We start from the raw sequence: 27,986 nt of genomic DNA on the forward strand, positions 1-27,986 counted from the left end.
ACCCGTTCTGTGCCCGTTCTGCACCAAAATTATTGACAGCACTGCCGTTTCTGGTCGCTATTCTCACGTCTCACCGTTAGACGAGCCTGAAGCAATCCTGTGCGGCTCCCTCTCCTCCTCTTGATGATCTATCGTTCCGTTCTGTTGCAAGACGCTTACAGAACAGCCTCCTTGATTTGTCACACATTGAAAGTCCATGGCTTCAGGCCCCTATAAAGTCATCTTAAACTGCCCATCTTTACAGCAAAGCTGTTATGGTCGAGGTTATGGTGTCGTAGATTAAAAATTATCATCATGAACCGGCACGCGCTCTCTTCGTCCTCTTCTTCATCGCCTTCCTATTTTTCGCCCTTGCTTCGCTCCCAGAACACGTGCATCGATTTGTACAGCGTGAGATACAGTAACTCTGGTGGGTGGGAGAACGAGTACAGAGAGACAGAGAAAAAAAAGATAGATAGATAGATAGATAGATAGATAGATAGATAGATAGATAGATAGATAGATAGATAGATAGATAGATAGATAGATAGATAGATAGATAGATAGATAGATAGATAGATAGATAGATAGATAGATAGAAAAAGAAAGGCAAAAAACAATAAAAAAATTAGAAATTTTTGTGAAAGAACATCTTCGCGAGGCAAGATTCGTACCATTGGCCCCACGTTCCGAAGTCTCGCGTCATAATCACTCGGCTATCCAGGCGCGTGAGCAGATCCTAGCATAACATTGTATAATAAAATATAGCAAGCCGGTGCGAAAGGCAAGTGAGGCAGAAGAGGCCAGCTGTGAGGATAGGGAGGAGGGAAAGGGGGGGGACCGAGTACAGAGAGGAGAGATAGAAAATAAAAGATAAAAGAACGAGACAAATAGATAGAAAGAAAGGGAAGAAAAAAAACTAAAAGATAGGAGGCGAGAGAAGGCGAGAAAGACGAAATAGAGAAAAAGACATAAATATAGACAAAGCAATAGAAATAGAGCGAAAGAGATAGAAAGACACGAAAATAAGAAAGCAAGCACGGTTATGTATAGTATAGTATAGCAAGGGGTGGGAAGAGAGAGGTGAGAGGGTAAAATCCTAGCCAAGACACGACCCAGCTGTGACGCAGCCTTGCGCGACTTAGTACACGCTGCGCTAGCTTTTTTATAACACAATTTCTTCCTCATTACACCACCACTGCTTCGCGGATATTGATCATAACTGACCCTTGCGCAATGAAACACCACTCTCAATAAAACACACGGTTGTAATTTGCTTAAGATAGGTGGTGTTTTATAACGATACCATTTAAAAGCCGAAATGTTACCCCGAACCTCGTATCTTTTCCATACCGCAAATGTTTTCACACACTGTGGCTTATCTCGCCCTGAAAGAAAAAAAATATTGGCGAAGCTCGCACTAAGCCGCGCAGGGCGCGAAACAGCGAAACTATCCGATTCTGAAGACTAATCTGGTTGCTTCTAGGTTGTTTCTAGGGCATAGCTCGGGGTTGCTAAGTTTTTTCTACGTTGATTATCAGCGTAGAGAGGTTCCGGTTAAACTGCAGACAGTCACATAGCCGACCGGGATGTCTGAACTGCAGAGCCAGAACTTCGCGCTGAAACCAAGCGTTCGCACCTCTTATTGTTCTGTGGGCACGTCGTCGTTGGCGTAGGTGTTCCACCGCCTCGGGTTCTTCTCGCAGCCGCCGTTGCCTTTCCTGCTCCCTAGTATTCTCTCGCTGTACGTACTCCGGATCTGCGGCTCACCGCCGCCGCTTCGCAGCCATTTGTTGGGCTAACTGTTGCCTTCTTGATTTTTTGTGTGCCAGTGGTGAGTAGAGGGATTTAACCAATTTCTGTGGCACATACCCGTTTATGATGATAGTTTTTTGGTTCGCCGGAAAAGGAACGATTTGCTAAACAGCTTCGCTGTTTTACAAAATAATTCCAATTATTTTTGTTTCAAGCTGCATGTCCAGTACATTTGAGTAAGCAACGGCACGCCAGAAAGAGCTTTATAGTGCGCTCTGGACAAAGAAGCATTGAGGAATCTTCAAAAAGAAACTAGCGTAACACTTCAACATTGTTGTGTGAGAACGGGATTTTCATTAAAGTTGCAGGGTATTACGAAAACGCAGGTGATGACAGAAAGCGAACTACAGTTTCTACAGATCTTCCTTATGCTTATGTGTGCAGATGCGGCAGGAAGAGAGCCAGCTGAGGCCGACTAAGACACCAACTGTGACATTGGAGGCCGTTGCACGTCCTTGTTTCTACGAGCACAAGTCGTACATCATTGTTGGTGGCCTGGGAGGCTTTGGTCTTGAGCTCGCCGAGTGGATGATCTCCCGTGGTTGCCGCAAGCTCCTTCTCATATCAAGGACAGGGGTCCGGACCGGTTATCAACGGCTTTGTCTTCACCGGTGGACCAGTCTCGGTGCGGCAGTGCTCGTAAGCAAAAAGGACGTCGCGACGAATGTAGGTGCCCGAGAAGTTATCGACAACGCCCTGACCATGGGACCTGTGGGCGGTATTTTCAACTTAGCCATGGTACGTAAACTACGGAAGGAATAGCTACACATTTAGCTTTGGTGAGGCGTATTCCCGAGGCCATCCTTACCATTAACTGATTCTTGGCAATTGTTGTGCACGGAAGTAACTTTATGCTGTACTCGATGGTGCCTGCGCGCCGATAACGTGGTTCCATGCCATGCGTGCGTAATTGTCAATTTTATCACCGCAGCTTACCCACTTAGGCACAGGCTGGAATTTCTTCATTTTTCAAATCAATTTCGTAGTCGGACATACCACGGTTGAATTATTTTTATACTTCGCACTTTTTGCAACTTACACAGACAAGTCTTTGCTCGATGGAGGCTTCATGAAATAATTCCTGTCTTAATATAGCACCTCGAGGCAAGAGATCACGCAAAATTCGGGCATTGGGTGGTATACCAAATGGATCGGTCTTTTTGCAGTATAGTTTGTGTCACCTGCTAATTATGCAGAAAACAATTGATTTGGATACTACGTGAACAGAAATGCTGACTACCTTGGCAAGCACCAAAAAAAGAACGAAATTAGAAACCTGGTCTCTACTATTCGCGAGCCATATGATGTACCTGCAAAATACTCTTTTTGCCCTTATTTACTGAGATTCTTCCCATAGCTGTGATGTTGAGCATTTTTGAGCACATCATAACGAGCTAGAACTGAATATACAGAGCTTCGGCAATTTCACAAAACACAACTATTTACCTCACAATGTTGAACGAATGAACCAGTCAAAAGGAGGAAGGACCAAAGGCAGAAGTGCCACACACAACGGCTGGACCATCAACTGTGCTTTATTAGCAAGCACCATCTTCCAGGAAAAGCAAGTGCGCATGCGCTGTTCAAACAAAAACGAAATGACCAAGGGCTACTTGAAAACCGAGAAGCGAACGTCAAACTCACAGGAAGCGAAGTCCCTCCTGCATCAACGAAATAGATGGAGTGTTAACACCTTTTCACCGTGCATGTTAATATCCCCCTTTTGGCCTTCGTCCTTTTGACTGGTTCATTCTTTGAGCGTTATGTACCAACTTCCAAGACTTCAACCTTACGCAAAGAGCTGGTCCTGACGACCTGCTACAGATTCGCATAGTCCCCTGAAACTGTCCGCACTGTATCTATTTACTGTATCTAGTACTGTAGCAATAATGTAGACACAGGCGCATTTTTGCCGGCGCCGAAGCCGTCATGTCACGTATATAGTCCAAATACATAACATCGTGCCAGATATCGTATTTTTATGTGCGAGTGAAAGCGCGCGAGCACTGTCAACGCAGGCCGCGCAAGCAGAATTGAAACAAGCCGGCTGTCAACGTCACGCATAAAGTTTGACCTGAAGGCGGAGATTGCGTGCATTCGGCAGGAAATCTGTGCTATGACCCAAAGGTCGTGGTCGGCAGTGGTTGCGATCTTCTTATCCTGTATCTTTAGAGGAGATCAGCAGATGGCTCATAACTATATACGTGTAGTGCTGTTACCCGCTCGCCGCAGCGGCCGCGTTTCTTATAAAAATGAGCTACTAGCCTAACTTTGTATAACATAGCGATTTCTTGGTTTCGCACTATGGCTTCTTCCTTAGGACGAAACAATGACTATTTATTTATTTATTTATTTATTTATTTACTTCAGCACATTCAAAGCTCCAAGGCGCGACAGAAGGGAGTGGTTACCAGTATGCACAAACACGTAAGAAATGAAGCTGGTGTGGTAACTAAAAGTAACCGTTACATTTGATTCCAGCTTTAAGTGGAATGAGATCGGCCGCTTGGGGAACACAAGTGGGCTACCGGCTCCATCACTCGTGGTACTGGAAATAAAGAAATCGTAAAAGCATTCTGTATTTGAAAAAGGAACGCGTAGTTGGTGTTCATGATCATACGTATAATGGCTTCAAGAGAATATCATGTTGAAGGGTTCGCGCCGTCGTGCTGCCAAGGAAGTGATGCTGGCAGGTCGAACTTAAAAATACACTTTTAAACCACTAATAAAACTACGCGAAATCTACACGGTACACTAACGCGGGTACACGCACTCGCCCCTAACCTTCGCCCCGGCGGGGCGCACCCCTCCCGCGCACACAGCTTTCCGTCGCCGACAGTCCGGGCCGCGCCACGGCTGCCGCTTTTGAAGCCCGTGAGTGGGCCACGCGCATCACTGGGGCGCAGGACGTGTCAAGCCAGCCTCGCGATGGGCGAGATTCCCACAACTTTTAAATTGTGGATAGAGATAAATTATGTGCAAGACACCTTCCGACGTAAGCAGAGAGGTGGAAGGCCTAAATCTGTTCTAATTTGTGATACCTTAGATGTCGGTACACATTGTGAAAGAATGAAGCGAGAGTCGCGATTTCTTAGAGATTCCATGGTAAGCGCGAAAATGTCAGTGCTGGCATCGCAGAAAGACCTGACTGGCGTACTGGAGCTTTGAACGAACAAGAGTTTTATATATACGGGAGTTGACACGCTATGCTTGACGACTTACTGCACTTTCACAAGGTCCCTTCAAACCTGCATACTGTAGTTGACATCGTTATCACAGAGGAGATATTTAGGAGCTAGCTATGTCCATTGATGAGTGGTGTTCATTGTCACGGAGAGCACACAGCTGGTACTGCCGAAGGTTTCTCGCTGGGCCGACAGATGGTGCCACCACATCACAAGAGAAAGCGCTCGGTAGGCTGCGCGCTGAGCTGAGCAGACCAATGAGTGCGTGCCAGGTGGTAGAAGAGCAGGGAAGAGGGTTCGACGTTCACAAGCTTGCAATCCTTCGTTGCGCGCGGTGAAAGCACAATGGGTACGCCAGCGAAGATCAGCAAACCCGCGAGTGCAGAACAATCAGTCGCAGGCTCAAAGCGAGCGCAGGCGACCAAGCTCCACTGTTTCTTAAGATTTCACAGGCGAGAACTTGCTTCTTTAACACGAAAGTGTTTTATGCCGGGGTCCACCAAGACTTTCATGACGTATTTCCGTCACTGAAATACGTCACAGAATGAACTCCATCAAATGGCAAAGAGAAAAACTATAAGAAAAAAACCCGCATTTCCCCGAAGGGGAGTATGAGGAAGTGCGAAGCACGGGCTGATGCTATGAGGCGGCGCGCACGACTAAACTGCAGAGCCGAGCGAAGGAGACGGCAGCGAGAGAGCACGCGCCAGCCGACCCACGGAGGTCTGGCCGTTTTTAAGTGCAAAGCACTTTCACTGATGATGATGATCTGTCTTCCGAACTCGTTCCAAAGAACCCGCAACGCGTTCAACTTGTTGGCGGCGTTGCGCACGCCCGAGATGGGGCTCAGGTTGTTGTCGAACCACAGTCGATCGCACACCGCGCAGCTATATCCGAAGCTGCGGTCCAGGAAGTCTCGCTTGAAGCGCGCGTCCGGCCAATCGAATTCGAGGGCCCGCGCTCGCTCGCGCATCGCGCGTCCCCGCGCCAGATCGGCTTCGGGGTGCTCGGCTCGCTTCGCACGCTTTCGTTCGGCGTCTCGCCGCCGGCCTGCATCACCACAGGCAATGCGCGGGGCGCGCGCAGCCACGGAGCGGAGGGCGGAGCGCGCGCAGTCACGTGGGGCGTGACGTCGCTGCGCCGTTGCTACAGACGCTCCTCTCCTCTGCTCGCGCCGTTGCTATGGGACGGCGGACACAGGGTCGCTTATAAAGTGCATTCGCACTTAAAAGTTTTGTTGCAAGGAGTCGAGCCCATGACCTCTCGGTCCGCGCCAATAGCTGGCGGGCGATTAGCCCACTGAGCCACCGCCAAAAAGATAACGGAGGGTACACAAACGCGCCTTTTCTTTTCCACACTTTCTTCTCACAGTGCTCTTGGGTGGTCATCGTAATATAATTGACAGCGCAACGGGTTAAACACGGACAGAAAGAGGAAACGGACACAGCGGTCAACTCACAACTAAATTTATTTTCGAAAAATATGGGTGGATAGATGGATGCTACGAGCGTCCCCTTTATAACGGAGCGGTGAGATGTGTGCCAACAAGCTCTAAAAAAAATGCACGGCGTTGCTACGACCGTCCTAATTGGCGCGTTTCCAATAGGAGAAGTGTAATTTCGTCGACGCTTTAACACACCGCGAAGTGCTGGCTTTAGCCCAAGCCTTACTCATAGCATCCATCCATATCAGGCAATAGCTCTCCGACGCTCACCTGGCTGTCGCACCCCGTTCCTCGCCCGTCCTGTGAGAATTAACGGTGAGGCTGGAGGGAAGACACGACGTGCGTAGCGTTGCTCTGTGTGTTTCACGACGCTTTGAAGGAGTGCATATCGTGTATTATTGTTTATTATGGGCTTCTTGACGCCATATTTGCACGGGATTCACCATATTCGGTGTCCACACTTATGTTACGAAATTTAGATACCCCAAGTGTTTAGTCATGATCATGGGCGTTACTCGTCAGTACGGAGACGTGCCACTAGGTGCCAACGTGAGTGCGCGCACATCAAGCGGTGCTATATCTGCCCAAATAACAGTAGACATTGTACAAGCTCCGATATGCCAATGCACTATAAACTATCAACTACTTGTGTGACACCTTTGACTTTTGTATTACACCAATTCCTATGACAGAGGGATCAGCAATCTTTTTCAGCAGACTAGATTATATTGAGAGCGATCGGATCGCCATCACATCGGCGGCAATAACCAACTTCGCTGTCAGAGCTGCAGTTTGCCAAACTACCACAATACTTGCGGTATTCACATTGTTCGTGCTTTATTTGAAGAAAACGTTTTACATGCCAAACCACACGCAATAAGTGGCCAGGCAGAGAATCATTGAACATGGAGCTAAAAAGACTGTCAATTTTTGTGCTAATCTTCATAGGACAAGCTTTATCGCTGGGTGATGAACTAGCGAGCTTCCATTGGATCAACACGGCAGGCAGAAAAATTCCGGACTGCAATTGTCCTAAACTAAGTGTAGCTTCAGCTCGGACAAACTCCCACTGTTATCGTGAACTGCATATTAGTGAAGCGACAACGATGGCCACATACTGTCATTTGTGCTACTCATGCCGTGACCTGCCCTTCATGTTGTCATATAAGCAAGCAATATAGCACGCATGCCGGTAATAGCAAAGTAATGAAACATCCACGATTGCATCGCGACATAACCTTGGTATTTTAGTAATGGTGGACGTTACATAGACGTCGTGCTATGCATTTCGTGACCTTTATTTCCGATTTGCCGTGTGCGCATGTGTTGCCCATAAAAATATTGTATATATACTAAGGCAATTAATCCACGAGAGCACAAAGATGGAAATAGATAGATAGATAGATAGATAGATAGATAGATAGATAGATAGATAGATAGATAGATAGATAGATAGATAGATAGATAGATAGATAGATAGATAGATAGATAGATAGATAGATAGATAGATAGATAGATAGATAGATAGATAGATAGATAGATAGATAGATAGATAGATAGATAGATAGATAGATAGATAGATAGATAGATAGATAGATACGGTGAAAGTTTCTTTGACTTGCCCAGCAATTCTTCACAATTAAAAGACTGGAAAAGAGATATCAGACGTAAACAGCATATCCACGGAGTGAATGATGATGAGTGGGCGAAGCTGCGGAGGTTCATCAGTAAACCGTGAATCTTCCATGAATTCTGCCCAGTACATCATCACCGACGTGAGATCGGGCGCGTTTATACTAAAGGTTCGATGAGTTATGACGACTTGCAACTCAATTTAATTTTACATGTACGCTGTGAATATTCATTGTTTAGAAAAACATTGCTTCAGAAAACATCTGGCGTCTTTCGTTAAGCAGCTGGCATCTTTTCGTTTTGCTTTAGAAATATCTGGTGTTCTTTCGTTTTGCTTTTAGAAGACATCTGGCGTCTTTCGTTGTTTTATTTCATCAATCAACGGCGTTTTGAACAAAATTTTTATTGTTTAATCACGCACAGGAGAAATCTCACCCGGCACTACCTTGGAGGTAAACAATGGCTGCTAATGGGAATGAGACACAGAAGAAGTCGGCTTTTAGCTAACACTTATACTTCTACTTCTACTAACGTTTCCTACTTGAGCATGCCAATGGCTGCTAATGGGGAATGAGAGACAGAAGAATTCGGCTTTTAGTTAACGCGCACGCTGCGAATTTGTTATTGTTCAACAACGCGCAGGAAGAATCTCCCACCGGCACCACCTTGGAGGTCAAGATCTGGTACTAGCGTTACGACTGGTTACGCACTACTACGAGGGACGAACGGGTGCCGCCTTAAGGAGCTTCGCCCCTAAAACAAACATTGCCAATAACTCGCCTGGTATACATCGTATGTGATGAAACCGGCCTGGGTCACACCCAGCGCCGTAGGGCGCTTTCTTGTTTTTTTTTTACTTTTTTCTCCTAAAATATGCGGTTTTTCGCCTTAGCATATATTTGGCTCTACAAGAGAAACGTAGAAATTCTCACAGGAGCGGTGTGATGCGCTTATTAAGAATCTAGCACGGCTGAGTAGAGTTACAGAGCACGCGCTGGTTCACTTGTCGTCGTCCTTGGTGAACCACTTTAGTCTAAACGTGATATGCGTAGGTGCTTCACGATGCCATTATCGAGAACCAGTCGGCGGAGACGTTCAAAGAGGTGTGCAAGCCTAAAGTTCTCGTCACACAACTCCTGGACGACATATCCCGAGAAAGATGCCCCTGCTTGGACCACTTTGTCGTCTTCTCTTCTCTCGCTTCGAGCTGGGGAAACGCCGGTCAGACAAACTACGCTTTCGCCAACTCTGCCATGGAGCGCATCTGCGAGCGTCGGGTCGAGGACGGACTGCCCGGTAAGTTAGCGTTGTTTCATCCACAGCTGTCATGTGCCTCGTATGGCGCAGCCAAATTTTAATATACATCATCCTCACGCTCGTTAAAATGTTTGTCTTGTCATGAAAGCTTTTTTTACCGGCCGGCTTCGAATTGTTACAAAATTATCGGTGCGCGCCAGATGAGCATTTATATATTGAAAGATTCTGAATGTTGTCGCTGATTTCATTTACTTAAGGAGATTATTGAAGGAGAAAAGTTGATATTTTCTGTAACGTTTCCCAGAGCACAGCAATTATTATATCGGGCAAGTAAATATGATATTTGCCGAGGTTCTTTATCCCAATACCACAAAATAATTTTCAAGCGCGCCGTCGTGGAAAGCTCCGAACATCTCGGCCACCTGGCATACTTGAATATGCGCCGAAATTTGAGTGCACCAGCACCTAAAATTTCGCCTCCATTGAAATTGAACCACTGAGGCGGGGATTGAACCCGCGTCCTAGGGTCAGCTGCCGAGCTTGACCGGCTTGGATGAAGTCGTCACGTATGCATCACCGGAAAAGCCTGTCCAGCAATTGCGTCCGCTTCAATAAGGCACACCAGCGTTCATCGGGAAAATTGTGCCGTCCACTCTAACTTCTATGGTCTCGCTGCTGTGGTCGGGTCATACCCGTGTCATCTTGTTTATGTTCTTCCCATTCAGCCACTTGTGAACGTATTCTTAAGCATTGCTGTTCAGTTTGGATTCACGTCATATTATAATATTTAAGCCTTCTTAATAATTCAAGGCTTTCTTTTACCCTCATCGTTAGTCTATATACGGGCTCTTGAACACGAAGCCCGCAAGCTGCACGTGGCCCGCCCCTGCCCGGACATGACTGTCTTCTTCCAATATTTTGTTTATTTTTGACCTACAAAGACATGACTGTTTTCAAGCATTTTTTCGTAAGGAATCTCATCCGGCCACCATGTGTTAAAGCATAACCGTGAAACAAAAAATCTATATTCTAGAATCGGCATCCAGAATCGGCTTCATAAATGACCCATAGGTGAGATATGTAAATGGCCTTCTTTCAAACGGGTGTGTTAGCTGACATTTTGTTCAAACTCCCCACCCCCTCCCCCTCCTCCACCCACGCTCCCAGCTTCTTCACCATCCGGTGCCCATCGAGAGATTAAATTTTGACAGTGCGGCCCGCTAGCTGTGGTGGGTTTGAGACCGCCTGATCTGTATCAATGCGTGTGTGCTAGCTTTGTTCCCTTTGTGATCACTTTCAGCTTATGAATATCGCGCGTTCTTACTGCCAACTCTGACCCTTTCACATTGTGCTCTTGAGTACAGAACGACAAGCCTGATTGCCCTGCCACGCAGGCGACGTCACGCCGACAGCAACGCGTTGACAGTTGAGACAGTAATTGTGCACCATATATAATCCCGCCATGACCGATGCAGTGTACATCTAAACTATGTAAAGGGTTTCTTTGTCGAACTAGACTGCATGTAATGAGAAGGAAATTAAAATAAAATTTACGTAATATATGTGCTGGCAACCTTATGAGTTCGGGCACTTCTGGAGTGTTTCAGCTTATCAGATCAATGTGAACAGCTGTGTACAGCCTGTCGCAGTTTGCTGTGCCGAGCTGGTTCTCGAAGCGTTATAAATTTGATTTCTGTGAAGCGGAACAGAACAGGGGCAAAAAGAAGTGCGTTTACGCTGAACCTCAACCGAACCCGCATTTTATATCGCTTTGGCGGACTGGTTAACGTCAATATGTGATGTTGCCTGGACACGCAAACGAAGCCAGTGACACCAGCTGTGAAGAGTGATGGCACCGTAACGTTATTCAGAGAGCTTCTACTTGTATTACCATACAGTTTATGCCCTCGCCATCACGTGGCCGCAAAACGATTCAATGCTCCAGCTTCTCAGGCCCATATTGAGTCCGCAATTTTTCTGCCATATTTGTAATCACGACACCGATACGCCGAAGTAGCTTCAGTAACAAAAATGACGATAAGTCTGGCCTGACACGACGACCCCACGTTGTGGCGCACTCGTCTATGAGGTAGTACCCGAAGGCATTGCGCAATCACAGCAGCGTTTCATGATTTTGACTTGTCCCCTTCGTGAGCCCTAAAGTATTCTGCGCGCGTTCTTTAATTTCTGGCTTTAATCCTGAACTGCGTTGTTTTGCTCTTCAAAACAAGCACTTTTTCCTTTCGCATATTTGTCTTTAGGGGCGAAGCACCTTAGGGTCTCGGCGTGTCGGCGTGCATCGTCGTCTGCTGTCGGGACGGTTCATTTGCTTGAGTGTAACAGAGGGCGGCAACGCCTCAGCGCTCACCGTGTGGCAAAAGAAAGCGAACGGCGCGCGTTGACTATGGAAACGCTCTTTCTGCGATGAACGCGGAACTACCAGCCCGCAAGGAACTAGAACTCGTCCTCGCCTGCGCCAGACAACGCTGACGCAGGCAGCGTCTGCTAACGAGTTTCTTGATTGAGAAAACAACTGGCTGCTCGCGATCCACAACTGTTCACCGGCCACGGCGTATATATAGGCACTCTATCTTGACCTGCATTGTAGTGCCGGTTAGAGATTACTCTTATGCTTAGTTGAACAATAAAGATTCGCCGCGTACACTTTAACTAAAAGCGTACTGCGGGTCTCCGTGTCTAATCTTTCTTCTGTCTCTCATTGCCCATTAGCAGCGATTTTGCTGTGGGAAACACCGGCACACACTGCATGCAACGCCTCTCCGCAGGTTGCACGTTAATGGAGCGGAAACACCCTTCCCTACATGTTTCGCCCCTCCCCAAATATTCTTCTTCGTGTTATAACTAATTCCGGCAGCCAGTCCATTCATTTTCTCGGTTACAAACGCAGATGTGAGCGTCTTCGTGTTCGCGAGAATGTAACAGAAGATAGTTATTTTTTTCGATCGGGGTGATGCTTTTTTAAGAGAGGGAACTGATACACACATCCATTGTTTTCTTTTTCATTCTAGAGACAATTTTTGCCACCGCCTAAATAATACTACGGAGCTATAGCTAAGCCCAAGACACGCCTTCATGCTTCAAAGGCTTTCCGATAGCTATCGACCGTTGTATTTACATTACGCGAATTACTCAAGTAGTAGCGTAGCTTACAAAGCTTGATTTATGGCACCTATACATAAGGATGCCTATAGCAAAAGAACCCACGCAGTTCAACCATGGATGAAATTTTTACGACCCACGACTGTGTTCGTGGCTTTTTTTATGCAGCGCACGTTTGTATGTTCGAAGGTGTTTGTGCACTGGCAATGTGGCAACCACCGATCGGCGTCTCTAGCACCTACTAAGCAATGCTCGCAACTCATTGCAGGGAATGTCTGATGCCTGCAATTTGACATTTGCTGGAATTCGTGTTTTGCAAACCTAGCAGTGGCATAGCTGATGACGTGTCGGTTGCTAGGTTGCGAAAATTTACAGAGGCTCCTTTTGCGCGTGCAGGATTGGCCATCCAATGGGGTGCAATGGGCGATGTGGGCGTATTCCACGAGAACATGGGTGCCAGCGCTACAGTCGCTGGACTCGAGCAACAGTCAATAATGTCCTGCATGGCGGTGATGGACACCTTTCTGAGCCAAAGCCATCCAGTCGTCGCGTCCTACGTCAGAAGCAGCTTGTCTCCGACGGTAGAGAGCAAGCAAAAAGGCAACCTCGTTCAAACAGTCCTAGACATCCTTGGTAAGCAAAGCTCGTTTTCTATTTTTATTAAAGCAATAAAGCAGAACCTCGTTATAACAAAGACTGATATAGAAAATTACCGGCTATAGTGAACTAAATGCAAATTTTGGTTGGTCACGCTTTGTTTCACTCACATTTGTTATTTTTACAATGAAACTGAAAAAGTGCGAGTCGCCGCGATATCGGCTGTAACGACAAATATATTCGTTTCGCGCGCGGCTCCAAAGTCGAAAGCTAGCACAATAAGTACATAAATATCAAAAGACAGTACACAACCATGGACAACAACATTGAAAATTTGATCATAATGTGACTAAAACATTTGCGGAACTTTTGGTCACCAGCGTTCGGACGTCACCGACATGGTGAGGAGACTGAGAAGCAATTTGTATGAATTCCCGATGACTCAAACTGCTAAGGGAAAAAGTCCCCCTCGTGTACGGACACTGTGGAAATCTTCATTTGGCGCAGGATATGCATTTTTTTCTAGGATTTGGCGCGAGGAATAGTGCAGAATTGATAGTCTAATTTTATTTCAACTGTTACAACGAATATCGGACATAACGAATTAAATTATCGTCGAAGTGCTACTTCGTTAAAATGAGACTCGGCTGCATGTTTCGCACCAACAGTAATATGAGGACTACTTGGCTGTGCTTTGTCAAACTCTCCTTGTTTCTAGCGAAGGACAGTAAGTCGCACTCAACTTACACTACGTTTCTGAAATACCAGTAATAAACAAAGAGGGGAGTACCACAAGTAAGCGCTGAGAGCTCTGAAGGAAGCAGATAATTATTTCGATAAAGCTGCGTTTTCAAATTATTGAGGCAAAAGCCTTAAATGCCTCATCAAACGCGAAAATTGACCTTTGGCGTCGACATCCCGCGGGAATGGGCAGAGCACGAGTGATACAAAAAATATTATGACGAGATGACGTCATCAATGACGTCACAAATTGCAGAAATCTGTGACATCATCACCGTGTCACAAAATCTGGCGTGACATCACGTGACATAAGTTGGTGAAATATCGCCGACAACGGAGGCAATGCAAAACCAGGCCAGGTGTCCTGTGATCCTGAAGGCAGTGCAAAACTACGCTAGGTGCAGAAAGCTGTCGGAGAGTGGCGGGGCGGAATCAATACATCGACTGAAAAAAAAAAACGGGTTCCGCCTTCTAGCCGTCTTAGTTAAATCCACAGGTGACACTGTGATATATCTCATAGAGCATGAAAACGAAAAAGTTTTAGTGCCGCAAATTTGCCCAGTGAAATGAGGGGGAATGATGCTAACCGTGTTATATTTGGGTTGACGTTGCTCTATATACCTAGACGGGTTACTAAAGGCTCATTGACACCGAAGGCGGGGCGGCCAAAGCGGCAAAGCGGTGAGGCGGAAAGTGGCAAAACCTCCTCTCCAGGCGACGAAAGCGGGGCGGAAAACGAGGCGGCAGGTTCGATCGCTCTCGGACCAATTTTTTGCCGCTCGCCGCTACTCGCCGCTTTGCCGCAGCCAATCAGAACGCGCTGCGGCGATGGCGCGGCGGTGGTGCGGGTGTCTCTTTGGGAGAAGCCGTACCACGTGATAGCGACACGTGCGCTAAAGCGCGAGAGGCCCCGCCTCCTCGGCCACGCTGGCAGCCAAGAGAGCCATGCGGTCTGAACAAGTGCGCGCGCTCGCCGCCTCGCCGCCTTGAAAAGCCCGCTTCGCCGCTTTGCCGCCCCGCCTTCGGTGTGAATGTACCTTAATTGTTTCATACAGCTTGTGTCACAACTCTTAGCTGCACTTACGCCGTTGTTCTTTCTCAGAAAGGAACTTCGGACACATGGATGTTGTGTAGCCATTCATAGTATACGACATTTCATCTTTTATGGATAAAAAAAAACAAAAGCGTTGTTCTGCTAACATTTTTTCACACTGACGACCGAAGAGCGGTTTTGCAAGCGCTGTCAGGTATTTTTCCAGGCTGTTTATCAATAGCTGAGTCAGTGCTTAAAGTTCACTAATTCAGCGCAGAATTTCTGAGCAGTTATGCGTCAATTTTGTTTCCAGGCATCCAACCGCATCAGGTTGTAGTTCCATCCCATTTCCCCACCGTTGCAAGAAAGCACGCTCGCTCCCCTCTCATCATTGCATTTTCCAGCACAGCTTGTTATAACTCACAGATTTCGGTGGCGGTGTCGTGCGTGATGAACCCGCTGGCGGCGAGCGTACAAGAAATGTGGCCCTTGAAGCATATGTGTATGTGCCGTTTTCCAATATTTGATGCTTTCTCGATCGTGAGCTTGTCGACGATCAGCTGTTTCCTATACGGTAATCTAATTTTTTACCGAGGTCGCCTGTCATTTTATGTTAACACATTTCGCTGTTGACTGGGTATGAACGCACGAACACGGTTGCAGCCTGTAGCAACTGAAGCGTTGTGCTGCAAAGCACGTGGATGAAGGTCCAATTTCCGGCATGTACAAAGCAAATTGTTAGGAGGGAGCATTGCGTAATACAATAGAAAGAACGAACCCCCAATCTTCCGATAGGGCAAGAGCTCCATATTTGTTAAATTATAACCCAGGCGAACTCAGGCTGTTCCAAAGAGACAGCTCGACTTCATATTGTGTCATTCTATCAATGAAAACCGCTACAAAAGTTCCCCATTTCCTTGTTCCTAAATTTCAATGACAGCCTCAATGCTTGCATTTTCCAGTCTGTCTGCCAGCAGAACTTGAACTAAGACATTTGCAGATTAAAAACTTGAAGATATTCATCTCTCATATCATATCATTCACACTTTTATATGTTATAAGGATATTTACAACTCCTAAAATGCTGTAAGAAAACGCCATATGCCGTTTTAGCGTGTTCTGCTTCACAAAAGCAGAAATTACAATTATTGAATATTGGTCGCACCAGAAGCTTCCTGCATAAGCTCGTCAGGGCGCCTGATATTTGCGCAGCATATTTGTGCAACTATGGTAAACTGCTACTGCTGGTAAAAAGAAAAAATGTGAGTGCAAACTCAATATTTTATAAAGGAAAGTTTTGAATATTTATCTTGTGCCAACGTACCCATATACAAGGACAGGTATTTAAGTTCCAGAGTTCATGTATTTGGACAAAGACTTCATAAAAGAAAGCGTGGCCTTCATTTGATGTGTTTTCATTGGGCGACTTATCCTCACACAATAAGCAGCTGCTTACCCGAGGATCATAGAAGACAAACTACACATGGCTACTTTCTTACCGTTGCCTGTGTCCAAACGTTGTCATGTCTGACTTCAAGTTCTGGAGTTTGAAACGTGCAACTTGTAACTGCCTCTATAGCATCAAAAGTCAAGACATCCAAACTTACAGAATCTCCAGATCATCCTCCCTTCACCAATTTATTGTGGGAATGCATGTTTCATGTTAGGTAGATGAAGCATCCAAGTTGCCAAGAATATCGAAGGTAATACGAAATGATGGTATTTGTTGTCAAAAGTAAACATTTTGCAGAGGCTTTACAAAGCATCTGCTTGTGTAGACGCTTCTAAGCTCATATTTTACATTCCGCGTATTTGGAAACACTGGCCAATTTTTCAAAAATGTTATTTGCACTGATGTTAAGGCACTCCCACCTTGCCACAACAATATGTCGTTAAGCGAAAGCGAGACACTGACGCCAAAGCACGAAACAATAAAATCAATTGCAAGTAAGCGCTGTGAACTGAAAAATACAAATGTGTCAGTACTGACGGCCTCACGTGTTCGGTGCTTTTATCATAGGCAACAAAGACTCATCGATGCTGAACCCGAACATCACCCTCGGCGAGTTGGGTATTGACTCACTGATGACTGTCGAAGTGAGGCAGCTGTTGGAGAGAGATTACGACGTTGTGCTGTCTATGCAAGAAATACGGGAGCTTAGTGTGACCCAACTAAACGACATTAGTGAAGCCTGCACCGACAGAGAAGCCAAGCCGGAAGCCTCCAATGTGGTGGAAGTAAAGAATGGTATGCATTGACGTTATTGTGTATTTCTTCTTACGGTGGTAACTACTGCTTCATACTGCCCACATGAACTGTCATCCAAAAACATACATATATATTTGCAGAGAGAAAGATTAAGATATATTAAAACCACAGTGAAAAATGATGAATCCTTAGGGCAGGATGGTTTTGTCAAACCTTGCTTATTTAAAATAATATCGCCGATATCGTCGAGACTGCTTGGCGCAGCTGCATGCTACGCTATGAAGTAACGCCACAGGATTAGAGTATAATCCTCTCACCAATTTGAATACGGCGTCGCCGTTTTTCGGTGCACTTTGTTCGGGTTACATGTAGGGTGATGTAGCTAACTCGGGCCACGCTAACAAACTCACAAGTATGCGGTGCATACGATTCCTAACTAGAATCTGCTTGTCAATCCGCTTTCTCTGAAGAGTGTGTAAGATGATGACTGTGTATTCATCACGGCCACTTGTTAGTATGTGGATGTCAGTCGTAATTGGCAACGTGTACATGCTGGATAGATTATCCTCAAACGACATCGAACGAATCAATATATGCCGTCATAATTACCACGCCGTTTGTGCCATCGGCTCATTTGGATGCATCCAGCGGTGTTCATTCACTAATTCCCGTAGTCGTTGACAGATGGCGGAAAATGTGCCACCAATGGAGGCGTCCATGCCACTCTACAGTGACTTAAGCACAGCTATCAGCAACATAGGCGGCCCATTCCCGTCAACCCTATTTACCAGTGAATTCTACGGTGCTCTACAGGTCTTGTATTGACGGTCGCTCATTCTGGACAGAAGGTAGATTTTTTGTAGAGATGTGGCGATGAAAGCTGGTACAATGTTCATTGACATGTGTTAACGCAATCGTATTTGGAACCTGGGTCTACACGGCGGAGTGTTGGTAGAACGCAGTTACTGGGCTGTCGGATCCCGTGCCTCAGTAGTCCCTGATTCTTTTGCAGTTTACACGATGGCTCATATTGCAGAAGACATTTCCACATCAAACCCTGCATCCCGCCATGTAACCCACCCTGTTCCCTTGCACGTCTACCGAATGCCACGCAGCGGTGTCACTCTACCGGGACACATCAGGATGCTATTAATCGAGGACGCTGCCACGCAGAGGACAGACCCCAGCGTGGAGCTTTCCCGTCTAGTGTAAAGTCATATCACCAGCTTTGTCTGGCCAGGATTGTGCGCGATGGTGTACACCCACGACAAAAATTATGTCGCGTAGAGCATCCCACTGACTCAAACCTCTTTCTCTCTCACTTTCTGCCTTCCAAAATGTTACATCTACCTCTTGGCTTCTTTTTGCGCAGAAGCTGCGAATGATAATGTAAAATATAGCGGTAAGGAAATGCAGAGGCATGCGATGTTTTTTAACACAAAAGTGTTTTATGCCGGGGTCCACCAAGTACATCCGTCACGGATATCACGTTGATAAAATGGAGGCCAACGGGTGAGAAAGAAAAAAACCAAGAAAAAGGTACCCCGCTGGGAACTGAGCCCACGACGTTGCGGCCGCGACGGCAAGCGCCCGACGCCCTACCGACTATGCTAACTCGGGAGATGCTAGACACGGCGCGAACGCGCTTTATATCTTTCACACATTCTCTTCCGCGGCGGGCGGAGCGGAGCGGTGCCGCCGTCTGTGAGATGTGAAAAGAAGTAATGCTTCACGATCGACACTTACTAGCGCTTACTCCGAGATTGCACGCGATATCGCAGGTCATGGTTAAAGCGTCTCGGTACCAGAGAGGTAGACTGGCCGCGCTGGCGTCGCCGAGGCACCCTTGACGCAGATACGTTCTTTGCCTTTGGCTTCGTGTTTGCGTGCGTCGGCTCATCGGAGTAGTGCAGCTTCCACGTGCACCAACAGAATTTCTCCGCCGCCGACTGCTTCAATGGCGCGAGCACGGGCTAACAAAACTGCTGCAATATGCGTTGCAGAAAGGACGCGATTTCGACGGGCGAATGCCGTGCCTTGGTGGATCGAGAGCAGCGCCTGATAGAGAGAGGCCAGCGGGACGCACGTGTTTGCGGCTCAGGCTACGAACCTCTACCTCCCGTGTTGCTGAAGCGCAGTGTGTGTTATGTATGCATGAGCTCAGGCGTCGGCTACCCTTACTAGAAAGCGCACACCGTGCCGTTTCTCTCCTTAATTGACGACGCTTTGAAGAAGTGGATACCGGATACCAGTGTTGATTATGAGCTTGTTGATATCATCCTTACGCGGGATTCACGATTCGCTGTGTCCAAATATACGTTCACAACGTCAGCTACCACAACGGTTTAATCATGATCATAGGCCTTAGTCGTCGTGATAGAGACATGCTGTCAACATGGGTGCATCCACGTCAAACGGTGCTATAGTTGTCAAACACGAATAGACATTGTACAAGCTCTCTTATATCACTACACAATAAGCACTACTTCTGTGAAGACACGTTTCACTTTCGTGTTATACCGATTGCTATGACGGAGGGATCAGCCATGTTTTTTACAACAGCGACCCTCGCCTTCAGCACGTGCTCGCTAAAGCTATCTTAGAAATGCTTTGCGCAGTCAGCAGTCGTTCGCTCGAGTCGTTGTCAGTTTGGTCTTCACTCTCCCTGTGGCATCTTCCAATTTTCCTATTGCGCAGGGTCAACAGGCGCGTTCTGTGTAGCAGTCGTAATCACTCATGTCGACCACATGACACATAAGTTATCTTCCCTCCTTCTCGGACATCTGGTCAGCTAAGTTTAACCTTGGCACACTCTTTCATCCTGCTCTTAGAACACATGGCAAGAAGCAGGCGCAGAGTAAAATCTTTGCTGCATCAGTCATAACATGCCTCCACATGCATAAAAATAGCACACTTCAATCTCAATTGTTTGCGAACGCCACAGTGTTCTTGCGGGCAACATCGTCTCGAGTTTGCTGCGAGCAGGCCATCATTGGCGGTTTCACCATCCTCCGTGGTAGAGGCCTACGGTTCAGTTGGTTCAGCACACTCGTGTACACTAGGTAATGCGGACTTCTGCAGCTATTTTGAAGACAACTGACGTGAAAGCATGATGAAATATCTGTGCGTAGTACTGGACGTTACCAAGCGGGAAAGACGTAAGACGTAGCGACAAGGCCACCGAAGAACATGCGTCCAGTAGAAGAAAAGTAAAACTAAACATTACATATCCATGGCAAGGCGCCTTCTTATGCTTCATGAAACGACTTATGAGGCGGTTCAGTGGATGGCATAAGCGACAATCGGTTGTCTCACACTGTGGCGTGCCCTAGTGGAGAATAATGATGAACCTTCGCGTATGCAGTTGACAGAACACCCAGACAGGTAAAGCGGGCCCCATGAAAGGTGCTATCCAAAGTGCTGTTTTTGCTTTCTTTGGCACATTCGGCTGTCGAGTCTAGCATTAGGGTACTCATAGCGCTTCTATGAAATAACCTCATTTTCTTAAGCAAGAAATATTACCACCCTCCTTTTTATAGTTATCGAACTTGATGCTTCGTTGAAGCTACAACTACTATCGTGAGTTTCTCTCTCTGATGCAACACTATTATACCGCGTATGGATGGGTGTTGCCTACACAAAATTGCACTCGTTTGCATCGAAATGACGGACACGTGGGCACGCGACACCCGCGCAAACGAAGAGACTATTTCACATATCCTGTGCAGCTGAGCTCGTTACGGCACGCAGTGACACCCGCTGCGGACGATTACGAACCGAATGGATTGACTACTGTTCTGTGTAGCCATGATTCTTGGATCTGGATTTCGAAGGCTTAGGATGCGACAAAAGCGTTGCTGAAGTACTAATAGTTACCGGGACTCTGCGACCGCCTGTAGACTTCCTACGCTCTTCTATTTGTAGGCGTGGTTCTGTCCGTCTCTGTCTTTCATTATGTCCCTCTTGTTGCCCCTTTATTCCTTTCCTCAGAGCGGAGTAGCGAAGTGGACGTGAGTCTGAATGACTGTCCTGCCTTTCCTCCCTTCTTTCTCTCTCCCACTTCTTCGTCATCGCTCAATTATGACTTAAGCAGTTCTGCCCTGCAATACCATAGACGCCCTGCTTTGTTGTAAGCATCTTTATTAGCTTATACCAATTTGCATCATGTATATTTAAGCTGCGTTCCGCTTGTGCTGCAACCATATGATGATACGCCGCAGTTTCATCGCTTGAAGAAATAGTGAGATCTATTGATAGATGCATCGCGCTTGTGCGAATAGCCTAGCTGCCAGTAGGTGTGCTACAAAGGCAACTATCAATTTGCACGCTGTTCATAATGCGCACTGTTCATTATAGTTACATGTGATACGTTGCCAAAATTGAACTATCGGCATATCCTGTATAGTTGTTTGTATGTTTTAGCACACAAGTTGTAACATCTACAGAAAAAGCCTACTTTGTGCTTTTTTGCCTCCGCAGATCTGTGACAGCAATGTTGATGCGTGGATGGCCTCATGAAGAGCTCGCTAAACTTCATAAGCGATGGCCGGCCAAAAATCAAGAGAGTTCTACCTCTGTTGCATATTCCCGGAATACTAGCGGAGTGATACGTGCAAATAAAGTGTACTTTCCACTAACTCGCTGCGTTAGCACGAAGACTGTCACAGAAGGAAATATAAAAAGGAGGACACATTGCAAATTTTTTTACGCTAAGCATCGGGAAGAAGAGTTGACCACGGCGCTCTTTTCCTTCCATTTGCAACCCTGAAACAACTAGATCAAGCCTCAAGCTTAGCAATAAATATAAGGCATGATGTCTTTTACTAATTATGCATTCCAGTATCACTGAACAAATGCAAATTGGTAAACTTTGAAACCACATATATTTTATTATTGAAATATGATGTACTTAATCTTCTGTCCGCCATTGTGAAAGCCTCCATTGTATGATGCACTGTGCGCACACTTGTGTTTCGGACATGCTGCTTGCGGATCGCGTATGTTCGTCAATGTGATTCAGCATTGATGACGAGTTCTAATTTACTGATATTGTTGAGCCTTCTAGTAAACATATCTGCGCGACTCTCCCTGGCCGGTATGCGGTACCATCTGAGTGCACCGCTTTCCCCGTGTGCGTAACTTGTAAATTAAATACAGCATCTGTAGTCTGTTTGTTTGTAGCCTATGCATATTGGCACATACCCACTCGGGGGGATTTGCCAAGAAGACTTATTGTGGCCTATTATTGATAATTATGTTAATGTTTACCTCCCTATAATTGAAGTATTAAAAAAATAACTAAGATAAAGAGCAACAAAGTGAGAGAGAAAAAAATGAAGGGGAAAAGTTCTTTCACAATAACGGAAGTCTGAAATTTTGATCCGACCAGACAGCTCGAGCAATCTGCGTCTTCTTCGCATGCCGGAGTTTCTGTGTTCCGGTTACCCACTAATTGGCCAGCCCATCGATGATTTGGTGATACTGACTACGCCTACTGTCACAGCTCTGCCACCCATCCACGCAGAAGTGTTGTGCACGCGTTAACTGTCCTAAGTCACTGTTATTTATTGTTGCTATAAGTCTATTTTTGCTCGTGCATAGAACTTTTTATATTTACAGCAGATATGTCATGCCCACCGTTTGTCCGGTGCGTGATGTAGACAATAAATTATCATCAACGTGCCGGCGCGCATTCACTTCACCTTTTGCTTCGCTACCCAAGCACGTGCGCCCTAGCACGCGCTCCCCACAACTCCGATTTGTCCAGCGTTGGATTCCATAACTGGGATGGGCGCAGAACAAGCACAGAGAGAGGCAAAAAGATAGGAGGAAGAAATACGTGTTAAGAAAGCGAAACGCAGAAATAGAAAGAGAAAGCGAAGAAAAAGAAAAAAAAAGATAGAAGCACAGAGATAGACAGAGAGAGAAAGACATAGAAAGTCTTAAACACAAACCAGAAGAAAACGACATCAAGACAGGAAAAGAAGGAAAGGAAGAGACTGAAACAAACAAATAGGAAGACAAATAGAGAGAGAGAAAGAGATAGAAAAAGAAAGCGATAAAGAGAGAGAGAGACAAAGAATAAAAGGGAAGAAAGACAAAAAAGATAGCAAGAGCGGGAAACAGAGAAAGAGATAGAAAAACCATATCATAGCTTGCACTAACTCGTGAAAGGCTGGGCCACTGCAGAGCTGGTGGGCACCTATAGCTGGTCCTGGCATGGCTAGGCTTTTACCCCCCCCAAATCTAGATTTCCCACCCCTTGCTATGCTATACTATACATTGCTGCGCTTCCTCTCGTTTACTTTTTTCTTAATCAGTTCATTTCTATTTCTCTCTCTTTTTATCTATTACTTTCTCTTTCACGCTCATTTTTTTTCTTTCGTGCCTTGATCTGTCTGTCCCTCTATTTCTTTCTCTCTCGTTCTTTTATTCTCTCTCTCTGTGTTTCCTTTCTGTCTCTGTATTTCTTTCTCGTTCTTTCTATGCTATGCTTTACTCCATACCTCCCTCATTTCCCTCCTCCTCACCCTCACATATATCCTCCTTATCATTAATTTCCTTTCCCACGTCCTTGCTCAATTATTCTGTACAAGGCTATGCTATGTAACGCTAATAATAATAATTTATGGGGGTATAACGTCCCACAACCACGATATGATTATGAGAGACGCCGTAGTGGAGGGCTCTGGAAATTTAGACCACCTGGGATTCTTCAACGTGCACATGAATCTAGGTACACGGGGCTAAAACATTTTCGCCTCCATCGAAAATGCTGCCGCCACGGCCGGGATTCGATCCTACGATCTTCGGGTCAGCAGTCGAGCATCATAACCACTAGACCACCGCGGCGGGGCGCTATGTAATGCTAGTGTGCCTGGATAACCGAGTGATTTACGACGGTCGCCTACCGATCGTAGATACGCGGGTTCGAAACCTGCTTCACGAAGAATTTTTTTTTCGCCAAGAGCTTCTTTCTTTCTCTCTCTTTCTTTCTCTTTCTTTCTGCACTCGCGCTCTCGCCCATCAGAGATATCGTATTCCACAACAGACAAATCGGCCGTACGTGCTCTGGGAGCCAAGCAGAAGACGAAGGAGTGGACGATGATGAAGAAGAGGATGAGAAAAGCCCGTGCCGGTTCATGACGATGATAATTTTATGTATGCAACACACGGCAAACCTTACCATAGCATCTCTGCTGCAAAATAGAGATACCCAAGGCCAGCCGAGTGCCGACCAGCTCTGCTGTGTCACACATAGAGTTTCCTACAATACTTACTAGAGGGAACTCTGGCGCTAGTGTCTACGGGAGCTGCGACGCATGGCGCTTCAGGCAGCATAAGAATGATGGGTAGTACACGGATTTGTCTAAGCTTCGTTCTTTCGGCTCCGTTTGGCTCCACGTCGCCTGTATCCGCTTCATCGCGAAACGAAGTTCAGCAAAATCAGCAGTTCCACTCCACTACTGTAATCTTTTTAGGTTCACCAATTCAAATCTGGTCACGAAGTTCACAACAATTCATCCTTTAGCCGAAATAAAACCAAAACACAGCAATAAACAAAGCCACAAGTGCGTTCAAAGCCCGCAAGCACGAAGACTTGACAAATCCGTGTACTACCCATCATTCCCATGGTGGCTGAACGATCGCAGCGCCAGAGTCCCCTCTGGTTAATTTTAGGAAACGCTATGGCGTCACAGACTTGCTCGACTCAGTGCAAGCTGTGAAGTATTTTTTTTCATGAAGTGTTTACTTTTGTAGCATTCTGAAGAACGTGTCAGAAAACACAGATCGGTTTATTAATACACCTACGCCATTGTTCGAGCTACTTCTTGCTTCCGTTAAGCATACCCTCCATGCCAGTTCATGTCCCAAGTGGTTGTGTGCCAGAAGAAGAAGTCTGCTACACTTTTGTGCAGTTATTTCACCTCTACTTTATGTAGAAGTCTTGTTTGTTGCTTTCAGCAATCGGCTCTGTCCCTGATTGTATTCCCGGAGGCCTCAGCTCAGACAGTCCCGAACAATTATTCAGTATATATTAAGTGGAATGCCGTCAGCGAGACCTGCCTGTGATTTTTTGAGACCGCAAGGGCCGGCAATTCTCAAAAGGACTCCTGAGTTCTCACAAGGCTACGTCCAAAAACCCACGTGACCTTTTCCGAGCGAGCTTTGACGTCACATCATGACGTGAGAATCCTTAAGGCACACAACGCCACAATTAGTGACGTTATCATGACGTCATTGCATGACGTCGCCATGATGGTGTCATCAACGGACGTCGTGGGTCGATATCGGATGCAGTGTAGCACCACCTCACGTGCAGAAAGCTGTGTGCAGTGATGAGGGGACGAACATAGCAAACTACCGGGAACGTGAAGGAAACCTTTTGATTGTGCCTCACACTATGGCTGATTATGTTTTGCAGGATGTCTTGTCCCCGTTTGCGAAACATATTAAATATTTCAATTCTTTATTATTGTATATACTTCATTTTACAAATTAGGTCCGAACTGTGCGGTCCCATAGCAATTGGCTGGTGTGCGTCCCATTTAGGAAGCGTATTGGCGAAACTGTTATCTGAAAATGGAATTGAAAAAGAACGCCAGGCCCGCGCAGAAAGCGCAGCACAGCCACCACCAAAGCTGGAAGAGCGGCATTTATAGAGCGCGTTGTAAACTGTCTTGGAGTTACTAATACAAGTACAAGGCACCCACTACACCATAAGTCATGCTTTTTGTGAAGTTAGGAAGCATCCGCTACAACATTATTCGTCCTTCTGCGGGGAAGCGACGTACCCGCTACACATCTGTACGTCATTACGTGCACTTTGTTGATGCGGTGGCCGATGACGATGATTTATAGCTGAGCCTTTTGTAATGAATTGGAAGCTTTAAACTAGGCGCTATAGGTGAGTAGTTCGCATTGTTTGACGCCCGCACGTTATTTTACTCTTCTACCATGCGATATAACATATATCAAAGAGGGAAAGAGAGAAAGAGAGATGGAAAAAACTTTATTGAGGCCCTGAGGAAATGGATCATGGGGGCCTTCTTGGCCACTATTACAAATACACCTGCGAGGTACCCACTACGCTATAAATTAGTATAAATTTCGTGAAGTAGCAACGCAGCCACTATGCCATTTTTCGTAATTCTTCGGAGAACCGTGGTACCCACTATGGATATGCAGGGCATAATGCGCACTTCGCTGATGCTGTGCCTGATGACGATGAAGAATTACGGCTGAGCCCTTTTTAATGGGTTGGAAGCATTCAACGACCCACTCGTTGCGCAATTCGCAGCGTGTGACGCCTGGTTGTTGTTCTGCTCTTCTACCATGCTATAATACATATGTTAATGTGAATCAGAACTAACAGACAATAATGCGAAGGAAAGTATAGGAGATGTTATTTGTAATAATTGGGATATAAATGTGAAGAAAGTAATGTGGACGAAAAAATAACTTGCCGCCGGCAGGGACCGAACCTGCGAATAACGCGTCCGATCCTCTACCACCCAGCTACGGCGGTGGTAATTCCCCCGTCCACTTTTTACGGTATATATGTGCATTTAAAACTTAGGATTGTTAGTCAGCGCCGATTGCAGGCATGGCGGTGATTGTGGAACACTCTTTTTCTGCCTTTTGGCGTCACGTAGCACGTGATCTTTGTACGAACTGGCAGCTGACCAATAATCCCTCGCATACTACCTGAATGCCGTTATAGGGTCTCTTTCACCTACCTGAAGCATCTATAGGGCCTTCTGCAACGATGTTTCAAGCACAAGCATGGCTCTGTGATTGAATACTGGGCTCCCACGCAGGCGGCCCCGGTTTGAACCACCATTCCATGCTGGATCTTCTTTCTTATTAACACGAAAGTGTTTGTGTATGCCGGGGTCCACCACGGCTCCAATGACGTATTTCCGTCGCGGATATGAGGTTGTAAAATATAGACTAACTGTCCGCAAAGAAGAAACCAGAAGAAAAAATCACAGCATATCGACGGAGTGAATGATGATGAGTGGGCGAAGCTGCGGAGGTTCATCGGTAAACCGTGAATCTTCCGTGAATTCTGCCCAGTACATCATCACCCACGGGAGATCGGGCGCGTTTATACTATAGGTTCGATGAGAGTTATGACGACTTGTAGCTCACTTTAATTTTACATGTACGCTGTGAATTTTCTTTGTTTAGAAAACCATTGCTTTAGAAAACATCTGGCGTCTTTCGTTAAGCAACTGGCGTCTTTTCGTTTTGCTTTAGAAACATCTGGCGTCTTTTCATTTTGCTTTTAGAAAACATCTGGCGTCTTTCGTTGGTTTATTTCATCAATCAACGGCGTTTTGAACAAAATTTTTATTGTTTAAACACGCACAGGAGAAATCTCACCAGGCACTACCTTGGAGGTAAACAATGGCTGCTAATGGGAATGAGAGACAGAAGAAGTCGGCTTTTAGCTAACACTTACACTTCTACTAACGTTTCCTACTGGAACATGCCAATGGCGGCTAATGGGGAATGACAGACAGAAGCATTCGGCTTTTAGTTAACGCGCACGCTGCGAATTTTTTTATTGTTCAACAACGCACAGGAGAGATCTCCCACCGGCACCACTTTGGAGGTCAAGATCTGGTACTAGCGTTAAGACTGGTTACGCACTACGACGGGGACGAACGGGTGCCGCTTTAAGGAGCTTCGCCCCTAAAAGTTCCGTCACTGGGAATCGAACTTACGACCCATCGCTCTGCAGCGCGCAGCGCGAAACTATTCGGCCACGGACGCCACGTTCCTCGCAATACTAACAGCGAGCTTTTAACACGAAAGTGTTTTATGCCGGGGTCCACCAAGACTTCAGTGACGTATTTCCGTCACGGAAATGACGTCGAAAAAATATACACAATCAGATGGCAAAGAAAAAAAGGTACCGTCAACGGGCATCGAACCCACGACCGCTCGGTCTGCAACAACAGATGC

At 46.2% G+C, this 27,986-nt stretch overlaps 1 protein-coding gene across 1 annotated transcript in view; it reads left to right on the plus strand.

Moving 5' to 3' along the window:
- LOC119398707 (fatty acid synthase-like) overlaps nucleotides 1–18,224 on the plus strand; it is a 116,377-nt gene extending 98,153 nt beyond the window's left edge. The window contains exons 22-26 of the mRNA XM_049417398.1: nucleotides 2,179–2,532; nucleotides 9,108–9,351; nucleotides 12,829–13,065; nucleotides 16,824–17,051; nucleotides 18,049–18,224. Of these exons, the coding sequence (XP_049273355.1) occupies nucleotides 2,179–2,532; nucleotides 9,108–9,351; nucleotides 12,829–13,065; nucleotides 16,824–17,051; nucleotides 18,049–18,224 (1,239 nt within the window). The remainder of the gene's footprint in view (nucleotides 1–2,178; nucleotides 2,533–9,107; nucleotides 9,352–12,828; nucleotides 13,066–16,823; nucleotides 17,052–18,048) is intronic.
- The last annotated feature ends 9,762 nt before the right edge of the window (nucleotides 18,225–27,986 follow it).

Source organism: Rhipicephalus sanguineus, chromosome 7 (assembly GCF_013339695.2).
Source record: "Rhipicephalus sanguineus isolate Rsan-2018 chromosome 7, BIME_Rsan_1.4, whole genome shotgun sequence".
NCBI lineage: Eukaryota > Metazoa > Arthropoda > Arachnida > Ixodida > Ixodidae > Rhipicephalus > Rhipicephalus sanguineus.